Source organism: Bubalus kerabau, chromosome 6 (genome assembly GCF_029407905.1).
Source record: "Bubalus kerabau isolate K-KA32 ecotype Philippines breed swamp buffalo chromosome 6, PCC_UOA_SB_1v2, whole genome shotgun sequence".
NCBI classification, from domain to species: domain Eukaryota; kingdom Metazoa; phylum Chordata; class Mammalia; order Artiodactyla; family Bovidae; genus Bubalus; species Bubalus kerabau.
Window position 1 is genome coordinate 83,345,123 of NC_073629.1, and position 25,761 is coordinate 83,370,883.

General features: G+C 37.5%; 1 protein-coding gene across 8 annotated transcripts in view; it reads left to right on the forward strand.

Annotated features, from left to right (window-relative positions):
- DOCK7 (dedicator of cytokinesis 7) overlaps window positions 1-25,761 on the forward strand; it is a 189,207-nt gene that overhangs the window by 15,428 nt on the left and 148,018 nt on the right. For all 8 annotated transcript variants that reach the window (XR_008715904.1, XM_055585645.1, XM_055585646.1 and 5 more), the window contains exons 2-4: window positions 12,984-13,089; window positions 22,156-22,331; window positions 22,507-22,575. Coding sequence is in view for 7 of the 8 variants with exons in the window: in XM_055585645.1 (XP_055441620.1) it covers window positions 12,984-13,089; window positions 22,156-22,331; window positions 22,507-22,575 (351 nt within the window). In the remaining variant the exon portion in view is untranslated. The remainder of the gene's footprint in view (window positions 1-12,983; window positions 13,090-22,155; window positions 22,332-22,506; window positions 22,576-25,761) is intronic.

Genomic DNA, 25,761 nt, shown 5'->3' on the forward strand with positions numbered 1-25,761 from the left:
AGATGTCCAAGCTGGATTTAGAAAAGGCAGAGGAACCAGAGATCAAATTGCCAGCATCCGTTGGATCATTGAAAAAGCAATAGAGTTTTAGAAAAACATCTACTTTTGCTTTATTGACTCCAGCAAAGCCTTTGACTGTGTGGATCACAACAAACTGTGGAAACTTCTGAAAGAGATGGGAATACCAGACCACCTGACCTGCATCCTGAGAAATCTGTATGCAGGTGAAGAAGCAACAGTTAGAACTGGACATGGAACAACAGACTGGTTCCAAATAGGAAAAGGAATATGTCAAGGCTGTATATTGTCACCCTGCTTATTTTATTTATATGCAGAGTACATCATGTGAAATGCCATGCTGGATGAAGCACAAGCTGGAATCAGGATTCCCGGGAGAAATATCAATAACTTCAGATATGCAGAGGAACACCACCCTTATGGCAGAAAGTGAAGAACTAAAGAGCCTTTTGATGAAAGTGAAAGAGGAGAGTGAAAAAGTTGGCTTAAAACTCAACATTCAGAAAACGAAGATCATGGTCCCATCACTGGTCCCATCACTGCATGGCAAATAGATGGAGAAACAGTGGAAACAGTGAGAGACTTTATTTTCTTGGCCTCTAAAGTCACTGCACATGGTGACTGCAGCCATGAAATTAAAAGATGCTTGCTCCTTAGAAGAAAAGCTATGACCAACCTAGTCAGCATATTAAAAAGCAGAGCCATTACTTTGCCAACAAAGGTCCATCTAGTCAAAGCTGTGGTTTTTCCAGTATTCATGTATGGATGTGAGATTTGGACTATAAAGAAAGCTGAGCACCGAAGAATTGATGCTTTTGAACTGTGGTGTTGGAGAAGACTCTTAGAGTCCCTTGCACAGCAAGGAGATCCAACCAGTCAATCCTAAAGGAAATCAACACTGGCTGTTCATTGGAAGGACTGATGCTGAAGCTGAAGCTCCAGTACTTTGGCCACTTGATGTGAAGAACTGACTCATTATAAAAGAGCCTGATGCTGGGAAAGATTCAAGACAGGAGGAGAAGGGGACAACAGAGGATGAGATGGTTGGATGGCAACACCGACTCGATGGACATGAGCTTGAGTAAACTCCAGGAGTTGGTGATGGACAGGGAGGCCTGGCGTACTGTATTCCATGGGGTTGCAAAGAGTTGGACATGACTAAGCGACTGAACTGAACTGAACTGAGGCAGGTAGTGTAGGAAACTGAAGCAGGAGACAAATATTTGAGAAGTCTTTAAGATGAACAGTTTAGCAGCTAATTATATATAGTTTACACCAGAATATAATTTGTATGTTATCTTATCTTGGTATACAGTGTTAGAATTTATGGGTAAGGAGATTCAGGCTTTATTTTCCTGAACTAGTGGAATTAAGATATATTTATCTCCTTTTGGGAGGATTGACTTTTTACAGTAGGGATTTTCCCCCTTCAGTTTTCTTTTTAGTTGCCAATTTAAGGTCAGTGATAATTTTTACAAATACTAAGACTTTAAATTTTTTTCTATGTTTAATATGTTCCATGAAGTAGGGAGCATTGTTACCACCATGTTTTAGGTGAGGAAATTGAGATAATAGTGAAATGCTGTAGATCAGAATGATGGAGACCTCCAAGTCTTTTTAATACAGTGCTTTCTGAATCTTTAACTTAAATATTATCCCCAGATAGTGTCAGATGGGATACATGAGTCATCTGACATCCTTTTTTTTTTTTTTTTTTCATTCTGCCCCTAAAGGAAGTCTGACTTAAATGTGAAGTGTATTATAGAGAAGGATTATTTCAGTTCTTTGGTTTCACAAATCAACCTGTATGTGTTTTTGTTTTCTTGGACTTTTAGTCGTTACTGGTCCACTCTGGACCTAGATTCATAAAGAATTTAATGCAGGATAACTTACGAATGACAGCGCCTCAGGTGGGAGTTTTATTTAACCATTCATGAAAGATAGGAAACAGATCGTACCAGTGGTCGTAATTATTATAGTGTTCCTATTAATATGTTAATGTGTATCAGACATTTTCGCTAGGTATCTTTAACTGACCTCATAGGCTAGATTTTGGAGAATAGAGAAATCATTAATATGAAATATTTGTTGTCATTCTGTCTCTAAGTTGTGTCTGACTCTTTTGTGACCCCAAGGATTGTAGCCTGCCAGGCTCCTCTGTCCATGGGACTGTCCCAGGCAAGAATACTGGAGGGGGCTGCCATTTTCTTCTCCAGGGGATCTTCTTGACCCAGGCATCGAACTTATGTCTCCTGCATTGGCAGGTGGATTCTTTACCACTGAGCCACCAGAGAAGCCCAGTATGAACTATAATTAGAATTATTTACCTTTGGAAACTTTCTTCCATGGAAAGAGGCCTTCAGAGTTTTATGGATCTGAATTCGAACCCAGTGTCTACCTTATAAGCCTGGGAAAGTTGCTCTATTTTTGAAATTTATCTAAAAATGTCTATTTTTTCTTGCTGTAGATTAGTGTATAGTACTGCAGGAAATTTGGAAATACAAAAGGCCCAAAAGAGAAAGTAAAAATCACCTGTAACTCTTGATTTAGACCAAAATCTCTCAATGAAGCTTACATTCTAGTGATGATCTTTGCAGACCAGAAATAGCTTAAATGTCTACCAGTAGAGAGTGGTTAAATATGTTGCAGTTTATCCATTTCATGGACTCAGTGTTAGATAAGAGGAGAACAGTGGTTAAGAGTAAGTGCTCTAAGTTCAGATCTTAGGGCTATTCCTTATTGGTTAATATGACCTGAACTTCTTGAAATTTCAGTATCCTCTTATAGTGCCCACTTCATAGAGTTTTTCTGAAGGTTAAATGAGGTATAAGAAATTTAACACTGTAAACAACATCTGGCGCATTGTAAGTGCTTGGTAAACATTGATAGAATATTATTATTAATTTTATGTGCTGATACGGAAAGTTCTCAAGATATATTGTGTATAATGTAAGATACCAAGAAAAGATTATGTATGATGTTATATGTGAGTATTAAAAAGTAAGAATTTCTTTTTATATATATATGATTTTCTTTTCTTTTCTTTTATTTTTTTAATTTAATTTTATTTTTAAACTTTACATAATTGTATTAGTTTTGCCAAATATCAAAATGAATCTGCCACAGGTATACATGTGTTCCCCATCCTGAACCCTCCTCCCTCCTCCCTCCCCATACCATCCCTCTGGGTCATCCCAGTGCACCAGCCCCAAGCATCCAGTATCGTGCATTGAACCTGGACTGGCAACTCGTTTCATACATGATATTTTACATGTTTCAATGCCATTCTCCCAAATCTTCCCACCCTCTCCCTCTCCCACAGAGTCCATAAGACTGTTCTATACATCAGTGTCTCTTTTGCTGTCTCGTACACAGGGTTATTGTTACCATCTTTCTAAATTCCATATATATGCATTAGTATATTGTATTGGTGTTTTTCTTTCTGGCTTACTTCACTCTGTGTAATAGGCTCCAGTTTCATCCACCTCATTAGAACTGATTCAAATGTATTCTTTTTAATGGCTGAGTAATGCTCCATTGTGTATATGTACCATAGCTTTCTTATCCATTCATCTGCTCATGGACATCTAGGTTGCTTCCATGTCCTGGCTATTATAAACAGTGCTGCAATGAACATTGGGGTACACGTGTCTCTTTCCCTTCTGGTTTCCTCAGTGTGTATGCCCAGCAGTGGGATTGCTGGATCATAAGGCAGTTCTATTTCCAGTTTTTTAAGGAATCTCCACACTGTTCTCCGTAGTGGCTGTACTAGTTTGCATTCCCACCAACAGTGTAAGAGGGTTCCCTTTTCTCCACACCCTCTCCAGCATTTATTACTTGTAGACTTTTGGATCGCAGCCATTCTGACTGGTGTGAAATGGTACCTCATAGTGGTTTTGATTTGCATTTCTCTGATAATGAGTGATGTTGAGCATCTTTTCATGTGTTTGTTAGCCATCTGTATGTCTTCTTTGGAGAAATGTCTATTTAGTTCTTTGGCCCATTTTTTGATTGGGTCATTTATTTTTCTGGAGTTGAGCTGTAGGAGTTGCTTGTATATTCTCGAGATTAGTTGTTTGTCAGTTGCTTCATTTGCTGTTATCTTCTCCCATTCTGAAGGCTGTCTTTTCACCTTGCTAATAGTTTCCTTTGATGTGCAGAAGGTTTTAAGGTTAATTAGGTCCCATTTGTTTGTTTTTGCTTTTATTTCCAATATTCTGGGAGGTGGGTCATAGAGGATCCTGCTGTGATGTATGTCAGAGTGTTTTGCCTATGTTCTCCTCTAGGAATTTTATAGTTTCTGGTCTTACGTTGAGATCTTTAATCCATTTTGAGTTTATTTTTGTGTATGGTGTTAGAAAGTGTTCTAGTTTCATTCTTTTACAAGTGGTTGACCAGATTTCCCAGCACCACTTGTTAAAGAGATTGTCTTTAATCCATTGTATATTCTTGCCTCCTTTGTCAAAGATAAGGTGTCCATATGTACGTGGATTTATCTCTGGGCTTTCTATTTTGTTCCATTGATCTATATTTCTGTCTTTGTGCCAGTACCATACTGTCTTGATAACTGTGGCTTTGTAGTAGAGCATCTTTTTCTTGAAGGATCCCTAAGAAAACATTAAGTGGTCACATGTGGGGAATGGGATGGGGGATTGGAAAGGGTAGAGAAATAGACCTTTTGTTTTTACTTCTCTGTGAAGTTTGAGATTTGTTTAATGAATTAATTTATTTTTGACTGCACCACATGGCATGTGGGATCTTCCTGGACCAGGGAGATCAAACCCATGCTCCTTGTATTGGGAGCACAAAGTCTTAACCACTAGACCACCAGGGGAAGTGCAAGTTTGAGTTTTTAATACCATGTATGTGTGTGCATGCTACGTCACTCCAGTTGTGTCCAGACTCTCCGACCCCCATGCACTACCAGGCTTCTCCTTCAGGAAATCTTCCCCAGCCAGGGATCCAACCTGCATCTCTCCATCTCATCTGTTAAGTCTCTTGCAGTGGCAGGTGGGTTCTTTACCACTAGTGCCACTTGGGGTGCCCCAGTACCATGTACATTTTCCTTTTTTAAAAAAAGATGTCTTTTATCAAGTTGTTTTGTCTTTTCTCCATAGTGGGAAATCTTATTTTCCCTACTTCTCATAGTAACTGTATTTATGTAGTGGTAAAGAGTTTTAAGTGTAGTTCTGGAACCAGCCCTTTGCAGATTTGCTAAAGACATATTAGAGACTACTTTGAGATAAGTAACATGTTGTCTTATTAACACATTGTTAAAATGAAGAGTTTCACATAGAATAGGAGAGCATTATGATTCAGTAGTAGTTTTTAAACTTACCACTTAACAAATGGGATAGTAATGATGTTACTAGGCTCTTAAAAAAAAAGTTATATACATTTAGAACTCCTCTGTTGATTCAGACTTTTTTCCTCCCCAGCAAGCACTTGATTTTTTGACAGTAATAGATACAAAGGTATACTTCTTGTCTTCTTTCAATCAATTAGAAACCAACAGTACTTATAGGTTAGTTTACTCTGATAAGCATTTGGAAAGTGCACATACTGGGTAGTCTCTAAGTTCATCCTTTTTTCTTACTTCCTTTTCTTTCTCTCCACTCTTACACTTGTCTCTCCATTCTACTTTCTCCCCCTGCCATTGTCTCATTATCTTAGACATTGAAGATGTAAATGTAAAGATTAGTAAGATGTAATTCCTGCTCTCAAGAAGTTCATATCAGTTGTTCCATTCTACCATTCTTATTGAACTACTTTTTTGGGAGGAGGAATTATGAATTTTTCTCTCAGTTCAGTCGCTCAGTTGTGTCTGTCTCTTTGTGACCCCGTGGACTGCAGCACACCAGGCTTCCCTGTCCATCACTAACTCCCAGAGCTTGCTCAAACTCGTATCCATCAAGCCGGTGATGCTCTCCAGCCGTTTCATCCTCTGTGGTCCCCTTCTCCTCCTGTCTTCAATCTTTCCCAGCATCAGGGTCTTTTCAAATGAGTCAGTTCTTCACATCAGATGGCCAAAGTATTGGAGCTTCAGCTTCAGCATCAGTCCTTCCAATGAATATTCAGGACTCATTTCCTTTAGGATGGACTGGTTTGATTTTCTTGCTGTCTAAGGGACTCTCAAAAGTCTTCTCCAACACCATAGTTCAAAAGCTTTGTGCTTAGCTTTCTTTATGGTTCAGCTCTCATATCCATACATGACTACTGGAAAAACCATAGCCTTGACTAGATGGACATTTGTTGGCAAAGTGATGTCTCTGCTTTTTAACATGCTGTCTAGGTTGGTCATAGCTATTCTTCCAAGGAGCAAGTGTCTTTTAATTTCATGGCTGCAGTCACCATCTGCAGTGATTTTGGAGACCAAGAAAATAAAGTCTGCCACTGTTTCCATTATTTCCCCATCTATTGCCATGAAGTGATAGAACTGGAAGCCATGATCTTAGTTTTTTGAATGTTGAGGTTTAAGCCAGCTTTTTCACCCTCCTCTTTCACTTTCATCAAGAGGCTCTTTAGTTCCTGTTCACTTTCTGCCATAAGGGTGGTGTCATCTTGCATATCTGAGGTTATTGATATTTCTCTTGGCAGTCTTGATTCCTTCTTGTGCTTCATCCAGCCTGGCATTTTGCATGATGTATTCTGCATATAAGTTAAATAAGTAAGATGACAAAATACAGCCTTGACATAATCCTTTCCCAATTTGGAACCAGTGCATTGTTCTATGTCCAGTTCTAACTGTTGTTTCTTGACCTGCGTTAGACTTCTCAGGAGGCAGGTAAGGTGGTCTGGTATTCCTGTCTCTTGAAGAATTTTTCACAGTTTGTTGTGATCTACACAGTCAAAGGCTTTGGTGTAGTCAATAAAGCAGAAGTAGGTTTTTTTTGAACTCTCTTGCTTTTTTGATGATCCAGCAGATGTTGGCAGTTTGATCTCTGGTTCCTCTGCTTTTCTAAATACAGCTTGGACATCTGGAAGTTCACAGTTCATGTATTGCTGAAGCCTGGCTTGGAGAATTTTGAGCGTTACTTTGCTCGCATGTGAGATGAGTGCAATTGTGCAGTAGTTTGAACATTCTTTGGCATTGCCTTTCTTTGGGATTGGAATCAAAAGTGACGTTTTCCAATTCTGTGGCCACTGTTGAATTTTCTGAATTTCTCTATAGTCTCATATTTTTCACTTCAGCTTTTTAAACTTTATTAAGTACCCAGAGTGTTCTAGGCACTCTCCTAGAGGGTGCTAAGCTAGGTAAAACTAATTGCTTAGTTCCTTGTAAGGAGACAGGTAAATAGATTTCAGAACAGTTTGATACATGCTATTTATCTGCTCAGTTATCACAATGAGGTAGTTTTTGATAGGAAAGTGCCGCCAGACAGTTAAAAACAATACACATTTTCTTTAATGGCAGAAATTAACCTCTTTTGAGACATTTATACAAAAAAAGAGACATATTCCTGTCAGAATTAAAGTTTCCTTGGCTTCAGTCATTCTTCAAGGAGGTTGCAAAGGTACCTCTGAAAAGTGAGTGTGCCAGGTCTGAGAAGCCAAATCTTTCATATTTCACCAGACTCTTTTTTCCCCCACCATACTTTTACGTTTGTGGGTTGCATTACTACCATTCTAGAAGAACCTACATTGCAATTTATGTGCTTCTTTCAAAGAATGTTTACAAACATTGGGTTTTCCCATTGCTGAAATCAAACTCTGTCTGCAAGGCCAGGTTCTCATTCCACCATGGAAACAATCTGACTAGTCCGCCGCCTATCTGAACGAGCTTCCTGGAAACTCCATTACTTTGAATGAATGAGGATAAACACAGTGCTTTGAAAGCACAGAGGATGAGTGTCTGACTTGAGTAAAAGAGGTAGAATTAACCAGTCAGGAATGTACGGAGGATGTGATACACTTCTTGAAGATTATTTGCCATACCTGTATTCCATATTTAGTTTTCTAGTTTTCTCTGTTAAGGCAGAGTAGTAATAATTGAAGAGTTTTAAGCCATTAAGGTAAATTATAGACCTCATTTGCCTTTCTAAAATATAAGGACATTTTCTTCCATTATTATAATACTGTTTCCCACATTAAAAAAACACTAATTCTTAATTATGTAATACCTTGTCCATGTTCAAATTTCTCATTATCCTTAGAAATATCTTGTTCAAACCAGGATCCAGTTAAGAACTATTCATTGTATTTGGTTATATTTAAGTCTTTTTTTCTCTTTTTGAATAGACTTTAATTTTTAGCCTTATGTCTTTTTTGTGCTAAAGCTTAGCCCACTGTGTTTATTTATTCATCACATTGACTTGTTAAAGAGACATGACTTTTCTTTTGGTTTTTGTCTGATTGCCTTTTTTTGGTATTGTTAATACTGTTCTCTGTATTTTTTGTGATCTAGATATTAGATATACAGGTTTGTTTTTAAACTTTTTATTTTATATTGGTGTATTTCTTTGGAAGGAATGATGCTCAAGCTGAAACTCCAGTACTTTGGCCACCTCATGCAAAGAGTTGACTCATTGGAAAAGACTCTGATACTGGGAGGGATTGGGGGCAGGAGGAAAGGGACGACAGAGGATGAGATGGCTGGCTGGCATCACCAACTCGATGGACGTGAGTCTGAGTGAACTCCGGGAGATGGTGATGGACAGGGAGGCCTGGCGTACTTCGATTCATGGGGTCGCAAAGAGTTGGACACGACTGAGCGACTGAACTGAACTGAACTGAACTGATAGTTGACTAACAGTGTTATGTTAGTCATTTTAAATATAGCAGTGTATATGTCAATTCCAAACTCCCTAACTATCCCTTCCTACCCCATCCTCCTCTGATAACCATACACACACACACACACACACACACACACACACACACAAATGAACTTATTACAAAGCAGAAATAGACTCACAGATTTAAAAAGTAAACTTAGGGTTATATAGGTCTGATTCAGTTCAAGTTAGACAAATTTGGCACAAATACTTGGAAAGTGATACAGTGTTGCATTTGTTTATTTATTTTTGCCTCCTTTTGTCTTTAATACGAACTATACACAATGGTCCAACTATGATTCAGCCTGTTGGTCATCAGTCTTGGACTTGTATAGTCACAGCATTGGAGTATCATCTGTTCTTACCTTTTTTCTTTTGGGGCTTTTTAGCTAGCCCTTTTGCCTTGTCTTTGATATGTTCCCTTACCTGGTATATTCCATGGTATATTCCCTTACACTTCTTCCCTGAGTTCTGTCTTCAATGTAAACAGTACCAGTTCCAAGAGATATTATTCTTATTTGACATATTACATTGCAGACTTTTTTTTTTTCTTTTGTAAACTTTATAGGAGTAGCTCAACTAACTTCTTTTATTTTAGTCTAAACTCTCCTTTGGTTTCCCAGGTGGCTCAGTGGTAAAGAATCCGCCTGCCATCTTCACCTGGGCGTTTCCTCTGGACCCATGAAGAATGAGTAGAGATGAGAGAGGCCCAGATTAGGCTTGAGACATTTGGAAATCATGGTTGATGGGCCATCTGAAAGTGGGATGAGGTTAGATGAAATGCTACATGCAACATAATTTTCCCTCAGAATGTGAACGCTTTGTTTGTCATTTCTAATGTCTCATGATGAATGGTCTTAGTGAGTGCATTTTTGTTTTTTTTTTGTAAAAACTGTAATGCGTGTTGACATAGTGAGGGAGTTTGTGGAGCTGGTGAGAGTTGGTAAGGAGATAAATAGGTCAAATATTGGATCATGTTCTTCAGGGAGGGAAAGAAGATATTTTGCTATTATAATTTAAGAGCATAAGTAACTGTGGGATTTTTGACCTCTTTCCACTTTGCTGTTGATGTTAATAGCTTATTAGAAGTAAAAAGACTTCCTTGTATTGCTTTACTATATGAGCTACATTAGGAATAGGAAAAATTATCAGAAAAGTAATCTGTGATAAAGGCTTTTAATTGATATCAGGAACTATATTTATTACATTACTTGTCATGCATACTTTGGACCATGGTGTAGTTAAGAGAGACTTTTCTGTTTGGGAAAATTTCCTCAATTACTGTTGAAGAAATCTTTTCATGTAGAGGGTCTTAATATAAATACATCCTTTTCTGGGTTGCAGATATTTTTATTACCATTATAGCTCAGTTTGGAAATGGTTCTTATTTTACAAATTTTTACTGATTTTCTCTTTGGGGGAAATCATGTCTTGTACAAATAAGACAAATATTTGTAATGTGGAGATTAATGTCTCTGTGAAGATTGCATGTCTCTGTTATTAAGCAAAAGATTGTCTCTTTTGGAAGTAATATTTTAAGTTTTATTTGATTTTTTACCATTTTTGTGAAATCAGAGTATGTCTTTCAATTAATTGATGGTGTAATGGTTAATTAACGAGGCTTTTCTTTCTTAGCTGAATGGCACCCCACTCCAGTACTCTTGAAAATCCCATGGGCGGAGGAGCTTGGTAGGCTGCAGTCCATGGGGTCACTAAGAGTCAGACACGACTGAGCAACTTCCCTTTCACTTTTCACTTTCATGCATTGGAGAAGGAAATGGCAACCCATTCCAGTGTTCTTGCCTGGAGAATCCCAGGGACAGGGGAGCCTGGTGGGCTGCCGTCTTTGGGGTTGCACAGAGTTGGACATGACTGAAGTGACTTAGCAGTAGCTGAAATAACAGCAAGCCTTAACAATTAGTTAGATCTTGACCTTGATGAAATACAGCAGTTTACAATTCAGATTACTCATGGTTTAGCCACAGAAACACTGAAAAACAGAAACACTGAGGTAGTGTTGAGGTTGGCAGACTGAGTTAAGTAGCACTGAGGAAGGTAGAGATACAATATTTGTTCTCTGCCTCTCTCTCTCTCTTTAAAGGCATTTTCATATTTTCGTCTCAGTCTTGACAACCCATCAGGAGATTGTAAGGCCTTTAAACCTGATGAACATTCACAGTGGATAGGTGTCATTAAAAGACCTGAGGGGAGCCATAAACTGAAGTAAATGTTCCTGTCCTATCACATCCGGTGCTTTACAGACTTTTCCCTTTGCCCTGTCCTCGATCAGTATTCTCCTTCAAAGGTTATCTTTTCTCTTTAGCTTTCATCTCTAACCGCTAATGGTTTCTTCATGCTCTTCTCTTCCTCCCTTGTCTGTTGTCAGTCTTTTTTATTCATTTGCTTTTAAAAAAAAAAAAAAAACTAAGACTTTTTGGGGAGAAGTTTTAAAGAAAAGTGGAAAGTGAAGAGATCACCCATGTTTATACCCCAACCAAGTATCCCCTATTATTAACATCTTGGATTGATGTGAAACCTTTGTTTTAATAGATAAGCCAATATTAACATATTATTATTAGTTAAAGTCCAAAAATTACATTGGGTTTACTCTTTGTGTTGTGCATTCTTTAGGTTTTGACAAATGTACAGTATATGTATCTCTTATAATAGTATCATGGAGAGTAGTTTCACTGCCTTAAAAATCCCCTGGGCATTACTTATTCATCTCTTCCTTTTCCTTCCTCCTACAACCCCTGGCAACCATTGTTTTTGTTTTTTTTTTCTCCTCTCCATACTTTTGTTTTTTCCAGAATGTCATGTAGGTGGAACCATACAGTACCTTGTCTCTTTCGCTTAGCAATATTCTCTTAAGGTTCTTCCATGTCTCGTCTCTTCGGCTTGCTAGCACATTTTTTTTTTTTAGTTGCTGAATAGTATTCCATTGTGTGAATGTACTACAGTTTGTTTATCCTTTTACCTGTTGAATAAGCTTCCAACTTTTGGCAATTATAAATAACAAATTAACTTTTTATGAAACACAAATATGATCTAAAGTACTTTAAGTAAAGAAAAAGTTGAGCTAATTCAGTACCTTGAGCCTTAAAAAATAACTCTTTTACCTTTGTATCAAAAATCTCTAATTGAGTAGTCAGCTCCTAATAGTGCTCAAGAGGTATGTGTGGAGTGGTTGAATAAGAAAAAGGTAAGGAAGTATTGAAGAGAAGAGGCTAAAGACTATATCATATAATAATCAGATAATTTTTGGAAAATGAGATTGTCTAGAAATTCAGCTGGAAATTTGAATGGGCACTAAGATGTTTAGGGCTCTGAATTCAACCATTAATTTGAGAACACTGCAGAACAAAAGTATCATCAAGCTGGCCCAGAGGTGAATAAACATTTCTCTGTTTTAAGTGCCACATGCCAAATATTTTAGGGAAAATAGCAGTAAATGAAACCATTGCCTCTGTTTATATAGGGCATACATGAATGTGGAAAAAATAACTAGGAAGGAGAAAAATGCGAGTTAGGTTATGATGAATGCTCTGAGTTTGAAAGAAGGATATTATTTTAGCTGTGGTGAGTCAAGAAGCTTTTATGGAAGTCTTGCCATTTGAATTTTACCTTTAAAATAGTTGAGTTGAATTTGTGGATACAGGAGAGAAACAGCATTCTAGGAAGCAATTTATGTTCGTTGAGAAGAATTTGAGATAGAATATAAAAGCTGAAGAGGTGATTAGGGTCGAAGTATAGAAAGCCATTAATACCAGAGTATGCAGACAGTTTTTATTAGTTAAGTAAAAATAGGGAATAATTTTATGGGGCATGAATATTGTTTATAAAAAGTATTTTAGAATTAATTTTATATCCTTAAAATTTATATGCTTTATAATATATACTTCTTATAGCTTTCAGCTCTGTCATAAGCCAGAATATTTCCCTGAAATGTCGTATACAAAAAGAAGCCTTATGTAAGTTGACTGTCAGTTTTGTACCCTGCATCAGCATTATAAAGATGTTCTACTATAATTATAAGCAGTATTTACTAAATTAGCTTATGCATTTATAACCTTACTGATATGCTGAGATTTTGTTGTTCTTTAAATGAACTTTTAATGTACTTAGCTTTCTACCATTTTAAATTAAGCTGATTTCTTTTTGCAAACAATGTATTTGCTTTTTTTGTTGCAGAACTGTGGCTGCTGAAGTCAGGAAGCAGATCTCCGGACAGTATAGTGGCTCTCCCCAGCTGCTCAAAAACCTCAACATTGTTGGCAATGTATCTCATCATACCACAGTAAGTAATGTGTTTAAGATATGGTATGTTACAATTACATTCTGACTAGGCCATGAAAAACAGTGGAAAGATAAGAGCCAGGCCTTTGACTGTGTGGATCACAACAAACTGTGGAAAATTCTGAAAGAGATGGCAATACCAGACTACCTGACCTGCATCCTGAGAAATCTGTATGCAGGTCAAGAAGCAACAGTTAGAACTGGACATGAAACAACAGACTGGTTCCAAATTGGGAAAGGAGTACGTCAAGGCTGTATATTGTCACCTTGCTTATTTAACTTATGTGCAAAGTACATCATGCAAAATGCCACACTGGATGAAGCACAAGCTGGAGTCAAGATTGCCAGGAGAAATATCAATAACCTCAGATATGCAGATGACACCACCCTTATGGCAGAAAGTGAAGAGGAACTAAAGAGCCTCTTGATGAAAGTGAAAGAGCAGAGTGAAAAAGCTGACTTAAAACTCAGCATTCAAAAAATGAAGATCATGGCATCTGGTCCCATCACTGCATGGCAAATAGATGGAGAAACAATGGAAACAGTGGCAGACTTTATTTTCTTGGGCTCCAAATTCACTGCAGATGGTGACTGCCACCATGAAATTAAAAGATGCTTGTTCCTTGGAAGAAAAGCTATGATCAACCTAGACGGCATATTAAAAAGCAGAGCCATTACTTTGCCAACAAAGGTCCATCTAGTCAAAAGCTATGGTTTTTCCAGTATTCATGTATGGATATGAGAGTTGGACTATAAAGAAAGCTGAGCGCTGAAGAATTGATGCTTTTGAGCTGTGGTGTTGGAGAAGCCTCTTGAGAGTCCCTTGGACTGCAAGATAAAACCAGTCCATCCTAAAGGAAATCAGTCCTGAATATTCATTGAAAGTACTGATGCTGAAGCTCCAATACTTTGGCCACCTGATGTGAAGAACTGACTCATTTGAAAGGACCCTGATGCTGGGAAAGATTGAAGGCAGGAGGAGAAGGGGACAACAGAGGATGAGATGGTTGGATGGCATCACTGACTCAATGGACATGAGTTTGAGCAAGCTCCAGGAGTTGATGATGGACAGGGAAGCCTGGCGTGCTGCAGTCCATGGGGTCGCAAAGAGTTGGACACAACTGAATGACTGAACTGAAGTGCCAGGAAATTGGGTTCCATTATTAGTATCACTAACAACCTTATTGGTTGCTACCTCACTTTTTTCTGAAATTTGAGTCAGGGGAGTGTTGGGAGGTGTTACAGAAGTGTTGATTTCCTAATCAACTCCAAAACTTTATATTCAGGATTTAATCAACTCTGGAATTGTATAAATAGAATTTCTCAGACCCAAGGTGGATTCATACATGAAAATTCAGGAATCTTTTCTAGAAATAATAGGTACTGAAAGTAGTGAAAGTAAGTCATTTGGTTGTGTCTGTCTCTTTGTGAGCCCATGGACTGTAGCCTGCCAGGCTTCTCTGTCCATAGGGTTCTTCAGGCAAGGATACTGGAGCGGGTTACCATTCCCTTCTCCAGGGGATCTTTCCGAGCCAGGGATCAAACCTGTGCCTCCCACATTGTGGGCAGATTCTTTACTCTCTGAGCCACCAGGGAAGCCCCAGTAGATAATGAAGTAAATGTTATATAATTGTGTAGATTCATAGTATTATCTATCTCCTTCGATAGAAAGGAATATATAGTTTTGAATTATTGCTTTAAGCCAGGAGCTGTGTCAGAGATATAAATATATGTTTTTTTTTTTAATTCAAGAGGCTGGCATGAGGATAATCAATTTTAATTAAAAAAAAAAACCCCTGATACTTAGTTGTAGTAGGAATATGAATTAAAAACATGCTCCATTTGTCAAAAACTGAAAAAGTAGTTAAGAGTGAGTTGGGTAGAGTTATATTAACACTTTCTTTTTATCTGTGAAATAGTACCAATTATTGAACAAACATGGTATGCCAGAGCATAGTAGTTTGAATGGCTTGTGGTGACATGTTTATAATGTTTGTTATTAAATTTTAAGATATGAAATTTACTTTTAACAACAGTAACATACTGATTGGAGAAAGTTTATAATATGTAGATTTCTGGATGATTTCAGTGTGCACAGAGATGGTCCTTCTAATACCCTATTGAGTGTCTTGAACTCCTGTTTTCAACTGATTTCCTGTGTTGTGTGTTACACCTTCACTGTTCATTTCCGTAGTCCCCTGGATTTGGTCTTTATGAATGACTAAGCCTTATGTACTCTCAGTTCCACAATTCTTATTCTCTGACCACCGCTGCTTCTTTCTCTTGCGCTCTTATTCTGGTGCTCTTACTTCAACTGATCCTGCTAACGCTTTTAGGTCCTTCACTCCTTGATGTTCTTTTTTTCTTCTCCTTACCAAACTTAAATTATTTGTTGAAATTTATAATTACTCTTTTGCATATACCATCGATTTCCTTAACTTCTCATGTCATTGGCACTACCTCGGTGCTGTTTAAACCCAACCTTCTGCTTACTTCATGTCAGCGCTCATGCAGCTGGGTGTGGCTGGAGAAAAATACACAGGTCTCACTGACTGGTCTCACTTTACATATATGACCACTAATGCATGAAGACTTCTACATTGCTTAAACTAAAAATATTTTATTTTCCTAGTCTGTTCATTCTCCTGCTGTTTTAGTTGACTCATTTCATGCCTCCTACTCTTCCCTTAAAATCCTAATTGCTCTTCTCTATTTTCAGTCTTAGGATGACCTGGCTTCCTGTTTCACTGAGAAAATTGAAGCAAGTCAGGGGCATCCACATACTCCTACCACCACGTGTGTCCACCTTTTACCTTCTGTACCCATATTGTCTGTCTGTTCACCAGTTCCTCCTGATAAACCACTAGGGAACCAGACCCCAACTTCTCTGTTACTAAACTACAGTGCTTTCGTAATTCTCCCTGCTCTTTTATGGCATTGCTTTCACTGTTGGCTGGATCATTACATTCCCATCAGTCTACAGACATGCAGATGTGCTGCTGTTTCTCCCATTTAAAAGAATTCTTTTTTTGCCCCACTTTTCCATCAGTCTCCCGTTTCCAGTATTTCTTTGCTCTTCTTTGCAACAGAATTCCTTCAAAGGGTTGTCAGAGCTTGCTGACTTCAATTTCTCTTCTTATATTCTTTCTGAGAAAGCTCTTTTCAAGTTATGGGAATCTTCAAACATACATAGAAATAGAAGACAAGTAAAAACATTGACATTTCTTTATTTAGCCACAATGCTATTATCACACAACAAAATAGACAGTCTGTAATTCTTTGGTGTCATCTATTATCCAGTGCATGTTAAATTTTTCTCAATTATTTCACTTGTCTTTTTGTAGTTGATTTATTCAAATCAGGATCAAACAAAATCCACAGATGGAATTTGGTCTTAGATCACTTGCATTTAAAAAAAGAGGATAGTTTCTCCTTCCTCTTTTTTTTTTTAATTGAAATAGAGCTGATTTATAATACTAAATAAGTTTCATGTGTATAACAGTGTTTCACTATTTTTAATGGTTGTGCTATTTATAGCTATTATAAAAATTGACTCTGTTCCCTTTGCTGTATAGTATATTCTTACAGCTTATTTATTTTATAATAGTAATTTATTTATTTTGGGCTGTGCTGGGTCTTTGTTGCTGTGTGGGTGTTTCTCTAGTTTCTTGAGCAGGGGCTGCTCTCTAGTTACAGTGCAGGGCTTCTTGTTGCAGAACACGGGCTCTCAGCTGTGTGGGCTTCAATAGTTGTGGCATGTGAGCTCAGTGGTTGTACCTCCTGTGCTCTAGAGCAGTGGCTCAGGCGTTGTGGTGCACAGGCTTAGTTGCTTTGCAGCATGTGGGATCTTCCAGATCAGGGATTGAACACATGTCTTCTGCATTACCACTGGGCCACCAGGGAAGTCTTATAATAGTAATTTTACTTCTTAATCTCCTACCTCTTTCTTGGTTCTGTTTCCCCACTGGTAATCACTGGTTTATTCTTTATATCTGTGAGTCTGGTTTTTTTTTGGCTATTGTTGTTATATTCTTTAGTTTGTTTTATTTTATAGATTCTGCATATCAGTGATATTGTAAAATATTTGTCTTTTTCTGTCTGATGTATTTCACTAAGCTTAATATCCTCCAACATATGGTTGGAAGAATATTAGATCACCATATGAGCAGCATATGGTGATCTAATATTCTGCAAGGGTGCCAAGAGCATCCAATGGGGAAGTGATAGTCTGTTTAATAAATGGTGCTGAGAAAGCTAAATAGACACATGCAGAGCAATGAAATTGGTCCCCTATCTTACACCACTCACAAAAATTAACTTGAAATGGATCAAAGTCTTAAACAGAAGAGGTAATAGTATAAAACTCCTAGAAGAAAATGTAGAGAAAAAGCTCCTTGATTTTGGTTTTAGAAAAGATTTTTTTTTGGATATAATACCCAAGGCACAAACATCAAGAGCAAAAGTCAACAAATTGTTGACTTTAAATGTCAAATTGTCAAATTTAAATGCTTTTGCACAGCTAAAGAAACAATTAACAAAAGGCATCCTATGAGAATTCCAGGAAAATATCTACTTCTGTTTCATTGATTATGCTAAAGCCTTTGACTGTGTGGATCACAACAAACTGTGGAAAATGCTTTAAAAGATGGGAATACCAGACCACCTTACCTGCCTCCTGTGAAATCTGTATGAAGGTCAAGAAGCAATAGTTAGTACTGGACATGTCAAGTCTCTATATTGTCACCCTGCTTATTGAACATATATGCAGAGTACATTGTGTGAAATGCCATGCTGGATGAAGCACAAGCTGGAATCAAGATTGCCAGGAAAAATATCAATACCCTCAGATATGCAGATGACACCACCTTAGTGAAGAGGAACTAAAGAGCTTCTTGATGAAGGTGAAAAAGGAGAGTGAAAAAGCTGGCTTAAAACTCAGCATTCAAAAGACAAACATCATGGCATTCAGTCCCATCACTGCGTGGCAAATAGATGGGGAAACAATGGAAACAGTGAAAGACTTTATTTTCTTGGGCTCCAAAATCACAGCAGATGCTGATTGCAGTCATGAAATTGAAAGATGCTTGCTCCTTGGAAGAAAAGCTATGACCAACCTAGACAGCATATTAAAAAGCAGAGACATTACTTTGCCAACAAAGGTCTGTCTAGTCAAAGTTATGGTTTTTCCAGTGGTCATGTATGGATGAGAGAGTTGGACCATAAAGAAGGCTGAGTGCCGAAGAATTGATGCTTTTGAAGTGTGGTGTTGGAGAAGACTCTTGAGAGTCCCTTGCACAGCAAGGAGATCCAACCAGTCAATCCTAAAGGAAATCAACACTGACTATTCATTGAAAGGAAGCTCCAGTACTTTGGCCGCATGAAGTGAAGAGCTGACTCATTAGAAAAGACCCTGATGCTGAGAGAGATTGAAGACAGGAGGAGAAGGGGGCCACAGAGGACAAGATGACATCACTGACTCAATGGACATGAGTTTGAGCAGGATCTGGGAAATAGTGAAAGACAGGGAAGTCTGGCGTGCTGCAGTCCATGGAGTCTCAAGGTGTCGGGCATATCTAAGTGACTGAATAACAACGACAGTGGGAACAAAATTTTGCAAAATATATTTCAGATAAGAGGGGTAATATCCAAAATATATAAAGAGCCCATGCAACTTAATAGCAAAAAGGCAATCCAATTAAAAATGGACATTTTTTTCCAAAGAAGTCATCCAGATGACCAACAGATACATGAAAAGGTGCTCAACATCACTAATCGTCAAGGAAATGGAAATTAAAACCACGATGAGAGTATTCCCTCATACCTGTTAGAATGGTTATCATCAAGAAGTGCACATGACTGAAGCAGCTTAGCAGCAGCATCAAAAATGATAAGGTTGATGATAACCAACCTTGATGTTGTTTATCATCAAGTGATATTAAATGCTGGCAAGGATATGGAGAAAAGGGAACCTTTGAGCACTGTTGGTGGGAATGTAAAGTGGTATAGCCACTGGGGAAAACAGTATGGAGTTTCCTCAAAAAGCCATATGATCCAGCAGTTCCACTTTTGGATATTTATCTGAAGAAATGAAAACACTAATTCAAGAAGGTACACCCCAGTGTTCCTGGCAACATTACTGATAGTAGCCAATATATAGAAGCAACCTCAATGCCCATTAACAGGTGAATGGATAAAGAAGATGTAGTGTATCTATACAGTAAAATACTACTCCCTCCCCCAACTCTTAAGTTTGTTTTTGTGCCATTGACTTGTTGAGGAAATTGGATTAGTTGTCTTACAGTTTCCTGCCTTTTGGATTTTATGTATACTTCCTTGTAGACTTGTTTTTCTATTTCCTGTATTTCCTGTAACTGATTAGATTCTGATTCAACTTTTTTGAAATTTCTTCCTTGTATACTTGTTTTTCCTGTCTTCTATATTTTCTGTGTATGATTAGATGGTTTCAATTTTTTTAATGGCTTTAAATTGAGATTTATTTCACATAACCATACAGTTCACCCATTTAATTTATGATTCAGTGGATTTAATATATTCACAGATATGTGCAACCATCATAATGGTCAATTTAAAACAGTTTCATTACCTCCAAAATAAATCTTTGGCTGTCTCCCTTTAATTAACCCCCCTTCCCTGTAGCCCGAAATAACCACTAATCAAATACAAGACTTTTGATGGTATACCTGAAAAGTTTGAAAGAGACCTTAACACTAAACACGTCAGTCACGATTCCAGTACAGTGACTGTTGAAGGAAGACGGTGTCTCACATCGCCTCTGAGAGATTCTAGTGCTTCACGGTTGCTTCTTGTTGTCACCCTTTAACCTTGCTTACTGTCTAGTCACTTTCTATTATAAAATCGTTTTTCAGTCTCCTGCCTTGGATCTGTAAATACAGGATCTTTCTTTGGAGTCTTGTAAAATAATATGTAGTTGTAAGCATCTTATCACTACATCCGAAAACTCGCCCAGGCAGTTGCCTCTGATGGGAGGCAGGGAGAGTGGAGACAGTGGTAGCAAACATATACTTATTTCCTTGTTCCAAGTTTAGCTAACAGTACACCTAGAAAACCAGTGACTTTCATTGTGACTTTGGTAAACAAGATCATTTATCTTCTCTGTCATTTAGTGTTGAGAATCTCTTCAATAAGTAGTGCTAGGAAAATTGGACAGCTACATGCAAAAGAATGAAATCAGAATACTTCCTAACACCATACACAAAGATAAACTCAGAATGGATCAAAGACCTAAATATAAACCTCTGCCTACTTCTATATTCTGAAGATATTCGATTTTCTTCTAGCAGCTTTGTAGTTTTAACATTTATGTTTGTATCTATGATCCATCTCAGTTTTTGTACATGTTGTGATGTAAGAATTGAGGTTCATCCCCCGCCCCCGCCATATAGTTATCCAACTTTTCCAGCAACAGTAATTGAAAAAGATTTCCCTTTCCTTGATGAATTGCTTCTTTGCTTCTACAAAGAATATCATGATAGTATATTTATGTACTTGATGAAATAGTGAGATAGAATGCTTTTGAGAGAAAACCATGAATTTTAGACTTTGAAGACTCAGTTTGAAATTTTGCTCCATCATTTTGTGGCTGTTATTTCCAGAAGTTAACTTCTTTGACCACAATTGCCTTTATTTGTAGAACTGAAATAGTAATTATCTCTAACTTAACAAGATTTAGGGGCAGTATAAATGAGAAAACACATAAAGATAATGACAATAATTGTTACTATCTTTTGAGTGTTTATGATATTATAGTTATTCAGTATTTTACTTAATATCTTTAAAATGTTGTTTTAACAACTCTGTTTAGTTGTTCAGTCCAGAGAAGTTTAGATTAAAGCACCTTCTTTGTAGTAATGTGAACTTGCATGGTAGCAAGTTGCAGTATTTTTTACCCAATTGAATATCTTGAAAAATAACATATTCTTGTTTTCATTGATCTACAGCTACACAATTTTTATGTTAATATATGAAAATATAAGATCCTTTATAGTTTTGCTTAAATAATTTTTCTTTCTTGAATTAGACAAGAAGTAGAATACCTTATCAAAAACTATTATTTCAGCTTGGCTAAGGAATGCCACAAATACTCTGTTATTGCTAATAATACTTTTAATATGGTCTGTGTTAATTTCTTTGGGTGCTGTAACAAATTACTGCAAGCTAGGTGGCTTAAAACAACAGAAATGTACTCTCTCACAGTGCTGGAGTCCAGAAGTTTCGAATCAGTATCAATGGGTAGAAATCAGAGTATTGGCAAGGTCACATTTTCTTCAGAGGCTCCTTTTAGTATCACTTTATTGCTTCTTCCAGATTCTAATGGCTGCTTGTGGCTATATCACTTCTATCATGAAATCGAGAATCTTCAAATCTCTCTTTTCTGTTTCTTCATACGGTTTTCCCCTTGGTGTGGACCATATCTCCCTCTGTCTTCATATAAGGACATATATGATTGCCTTTTGGACCCACTCAGATAATCCAGGATAATGTCCCTATTTTAAGATCCTTAATGGTATCTTCAAACAGTGTTTTATTTTGTATTTTATTTATCTGTTTATTTTGACATTTAAGGTTCATGGATTGGGCTGTGGGCGATCTTTGTAGGGCCATTTTTCAGCCTACCGCAGTATGTTCCATGTTTTTACCAGAGTGATCAGCAGTAACAATAAAGACACCATTAAGAAACTTAGAAATGAAAATTCCAAATTATAAAAAAGAATTCCTTCAATGAGCATTTTGTCATTGTTAAGTATTATAAACCTGTTAATTATCTTACTGTTTTTATGTGGGAGTTAAGGGCAAAATCGAAGCAAGAAGATCAAAAGAGAGTTTGACCCAAGCACAAAGAACTATAGGAAGGCCAACACCTGTGATTTCTTTAGTGCCTCTGGCTGAATATCTGTTGACATTTTAGAGATAACTGGAGAAAAATATATTTTTTAAAATAATAAATCTCCTTTATTTAAAGTTTTAAAATTCTTGTATCCATCTGTTCCTTTCTACCCACCTCTGTCACCTACCCCTCTTTATAAAGGTGCCGCTTACTGAAGCAGTGGACCCAGTGGATTTGGAAGATTACCTCCTTACTCATCCTTTAGCTGTGGATTCTGGACCTTTAAGGGATTTGATTGAATTCCCTCCAGATGATATTGAAGTGGTTTACAGTCCTAGGGACTGTAGAACTCTTGTTTCAGCTGTGCCTGAAGAAAGGTAAGGAGACGTCTACCTATTTCTGGCTTTAGTGTAACTATAAAACAACTGCTTTCCATTGTTTTATTCGGATTCTGCTTCTTGTGGTGGTATTCAACAAGAATGCAGCAGCAAAATTCATAAACATCAGTGCTTTCCTGTCTAAATTATAAATATATTTTCTTTTTTAAAACAGTGAAATGGATCCACATGTTAGAGATTGTATTAGAAGTTATACAGAAGACTGGGCAATTGTGATCAGAAAGTAAGTTGTATATTCATCCTGATATTTAAAAATACTGAGCAGGATCTATAAATGGATTAAGGTAGGTTACTCCTAATTATGAGAACTGAAAATTCATTTGAAAAATAGCTGAAAAAGTAATAGAAGAACCTTTGCATATACATATTTCCTCCTTAGTAGTTCCACACTTAGCTTTCTCTTATTTTCCTTATAAAATAATACTCGATGGACATGAGTTTGAGTAAGCTCCGGAAGTTGGTGATGTACAGGGAAGCCTGGAGTTCTGCAGTCCATGGGGTTGCAAAGAGTTGGACACGACTGAGCAACTGAACTGAACTGGGGATAGTATTTCTATTATCACAGGTCATTAATAATTACTAATAATATGTAATGATAATGACTTGTAGTATTCTTTTGGGAAATCATGGGTAAATATTTATAAATAATTTATATTTTTCAAATGGATCCAATTTATTGATTGATTAAGTTAAATTTAATAGCTGATGTTCTAGATCAAGCTGTTTGAAAGGTCTCGGCTGTTTATTAACCTGCTGAATATTTATAGGTCCTTGACCGGTATATCCAGTCAAGTAAGTATTTGTAAAAATAAGGTATTGCCACAAAATTTGTTCCTAGTGGATGGTGTTTGAAATATCAAGTCAGATTAAGAAATAAAATAAAATTACTTTTCCTTTGCTAACTTGCATAGTGAAGAGGGTCTTTGTGCTGAATGTTCTTGGCCTCATTTTATTTTTCTAAAGGAAGAATAATTACTGCAATAGTGCAAAATTCTGTTAAGACATTACAGTTTTGAGAAATGAAGTTTTCTGTGCTAAATTGTACTAGCAACAGTGATGTGTTCATTGCTTATTGTGTTGCCCTTCTGTCTTATTTCACTGCGTTTAATATTGTGCTAAGCATCACTCTTGGGGATACTGCTGACATGCTTTTTAGTTTTAGTGTGACCTAATAAAAGCACAGTCTGCTACCCTTTATAAAGAAGAGCTGTTTTTATGAACTTAGAATTTTGATAAGTATTTCAATAGCCAGATTTTACAGATTACTGAAGAATACTGTTCCTCTGTCAGATAACTCAAAAGTCTTTACATCTGCTTGTATGTTGGAAGCTTATAATCAGAAATGTTAACAAAAAGAGATTAGTTGCAAAATAACCTCATGGATCTAGAATCTGCTACTTAACTGTAATCATGGGGTTGCTCACCTTGATTTAAGCCAAGAGGGTATGGTAGTTAACATTATATACTGGGCATTTTATTGGGTACTTTATGCTCATTTAAGATTCCAACAGATAAGGTAACTTAGGCTTAGAGTAGTTAAGTAATTTCTTTGAGGTCCCATAGCCAAAAAATGGGATAGCTAGGATTAGAACCTAGGGGCATCAGACTCTAATGCATATATTTTTTTCTGTTACAATGGCACCTCACTCCAGTACTCTTGCCTGGAAAATCCCATGGATGGAGGAGCCTGGTGGGCTGCAGTCCATGGGGTCGCTGAGTCGGACACGATTGAGCGACTTCCCTTTCACTTTTTCACTTTCATGCATTGGAGAAGGAAATGGCAACCCACTCCAGTGTTCTTGCCTGGAGAATCCCAGGGGCAGGAGAGCCTGGTGGGCTGATGTCTATGGGGTCACACACAGTTGGACACGACTGAAGTGACTTAGCAGCAGCAGCAGCAGCAGCAGATATTATTTTTAGTGGTAAATGAAAGATGAAAGGGGTACTTTTGGTAGTCTAAAAGTTTTAAAGTATCCCTGAAATAGAAAAGATAGGTGTCACTGGAAACAATAGAAAACCACAGTACAAAATAATCCAAGGAGAAGATACATGCCCAGGGTTCAATAGAATGTTAGGCTCAATGAATACAGGCAGTAGAAGGGGGACCTGGGGTAAATGTTGGACATTTGGTTATTTTAAAACCTCCCATGCCTTTATGCATAAACATGGGAGTAGAAGTATCCCTATTTTAAGAGCACGAATACTGGGGGCTTGAGAACCTAGTGCTTCCCTGGTGGTTCAAATGGTAAACAATCTATGATTATGCTATGATTATGAACATCATATAGCTGCTGTTTCAGTACCTTTAGCAACAAGACACAATGTGACTAATTTGTATCGGGTGTGTTTATTTACTGTGTCATCAATTGACTGATACACCATAATATCCTCTGGTAATTATAATTGTTTTCCCACCCAATACACTCCAATCTACCAGTAGCTTCTCCTAATTCTGTCTTCCAGTTTTTGGGTGGGAGCAGTCGGAGAAGGCAATGGCACCCCCCAATCCAGTACTCTTGCGTGGAAAATCCCATGGACTGAGGAGCCTGGTAGGCTGCAGACCATGGGGTCGCGAACAGTCGGACACGACAGAGCGACTTCACTTTCACTTTTCCCTTTCATGCATTGGAGAAGGAAATGGCAGCCCACTCCAGTGTTCTTGCCTGGAGAATCCCAGGGACGGGGGAGCCTGGTGGGCCGCCGTCTATGGGGTCGCACAGAGTCAGACACAACTGAAGCGACTTAGCAGCAGCCTAATATATATATATTATATAACAATATATGTTAAGTATATATATATATTTATACACACACACACACACACACACACACACACACACACACACACACATATACAATGGTGTAGATCTTGCTGTTTTTCATTTTAGAAGTCTGAAGCTTTAGGTTGCTTGAGATCTTTTATCCATAATGAGATATAGCAAAATTTTTTTGGCTGTTTGGAACTTTATGGTTCAATGCTTTCTCTATATTTTGCCTTTTAAAAATTTACACTGTTATGAATGCAGTTTATATTTCTACTCTTTCATTTTATTTTTAACCTGGCGTCCCATCATTTCCTTTTACTGACCAGTTTTCTTAATTGAAAGTACAACTTAAAAAACAGTATATCCACAGGATTGTCATGAAAAGAAGGACATTAGGATTTACCTCTGGAAACTCATAATCTGCTGTCTAGTTGGATTAAAGGAACTTTGGATGGACGTTTTCTTAAACCTTTGGTTAAATGTTTAATGAGACTCCCCTGGTGGCTCAGACGTTAAGGAGTCTGCCTGTAATGTGGGAGACCCTGGTACAGTCCTTGGGTCAGGAAGATCCCCTGGAGAAGGAAATGGTAACCCTCTCCAGTATTCTTGCCTGAAAAATTCAATGGATGGAGGAGCCTGGCAGG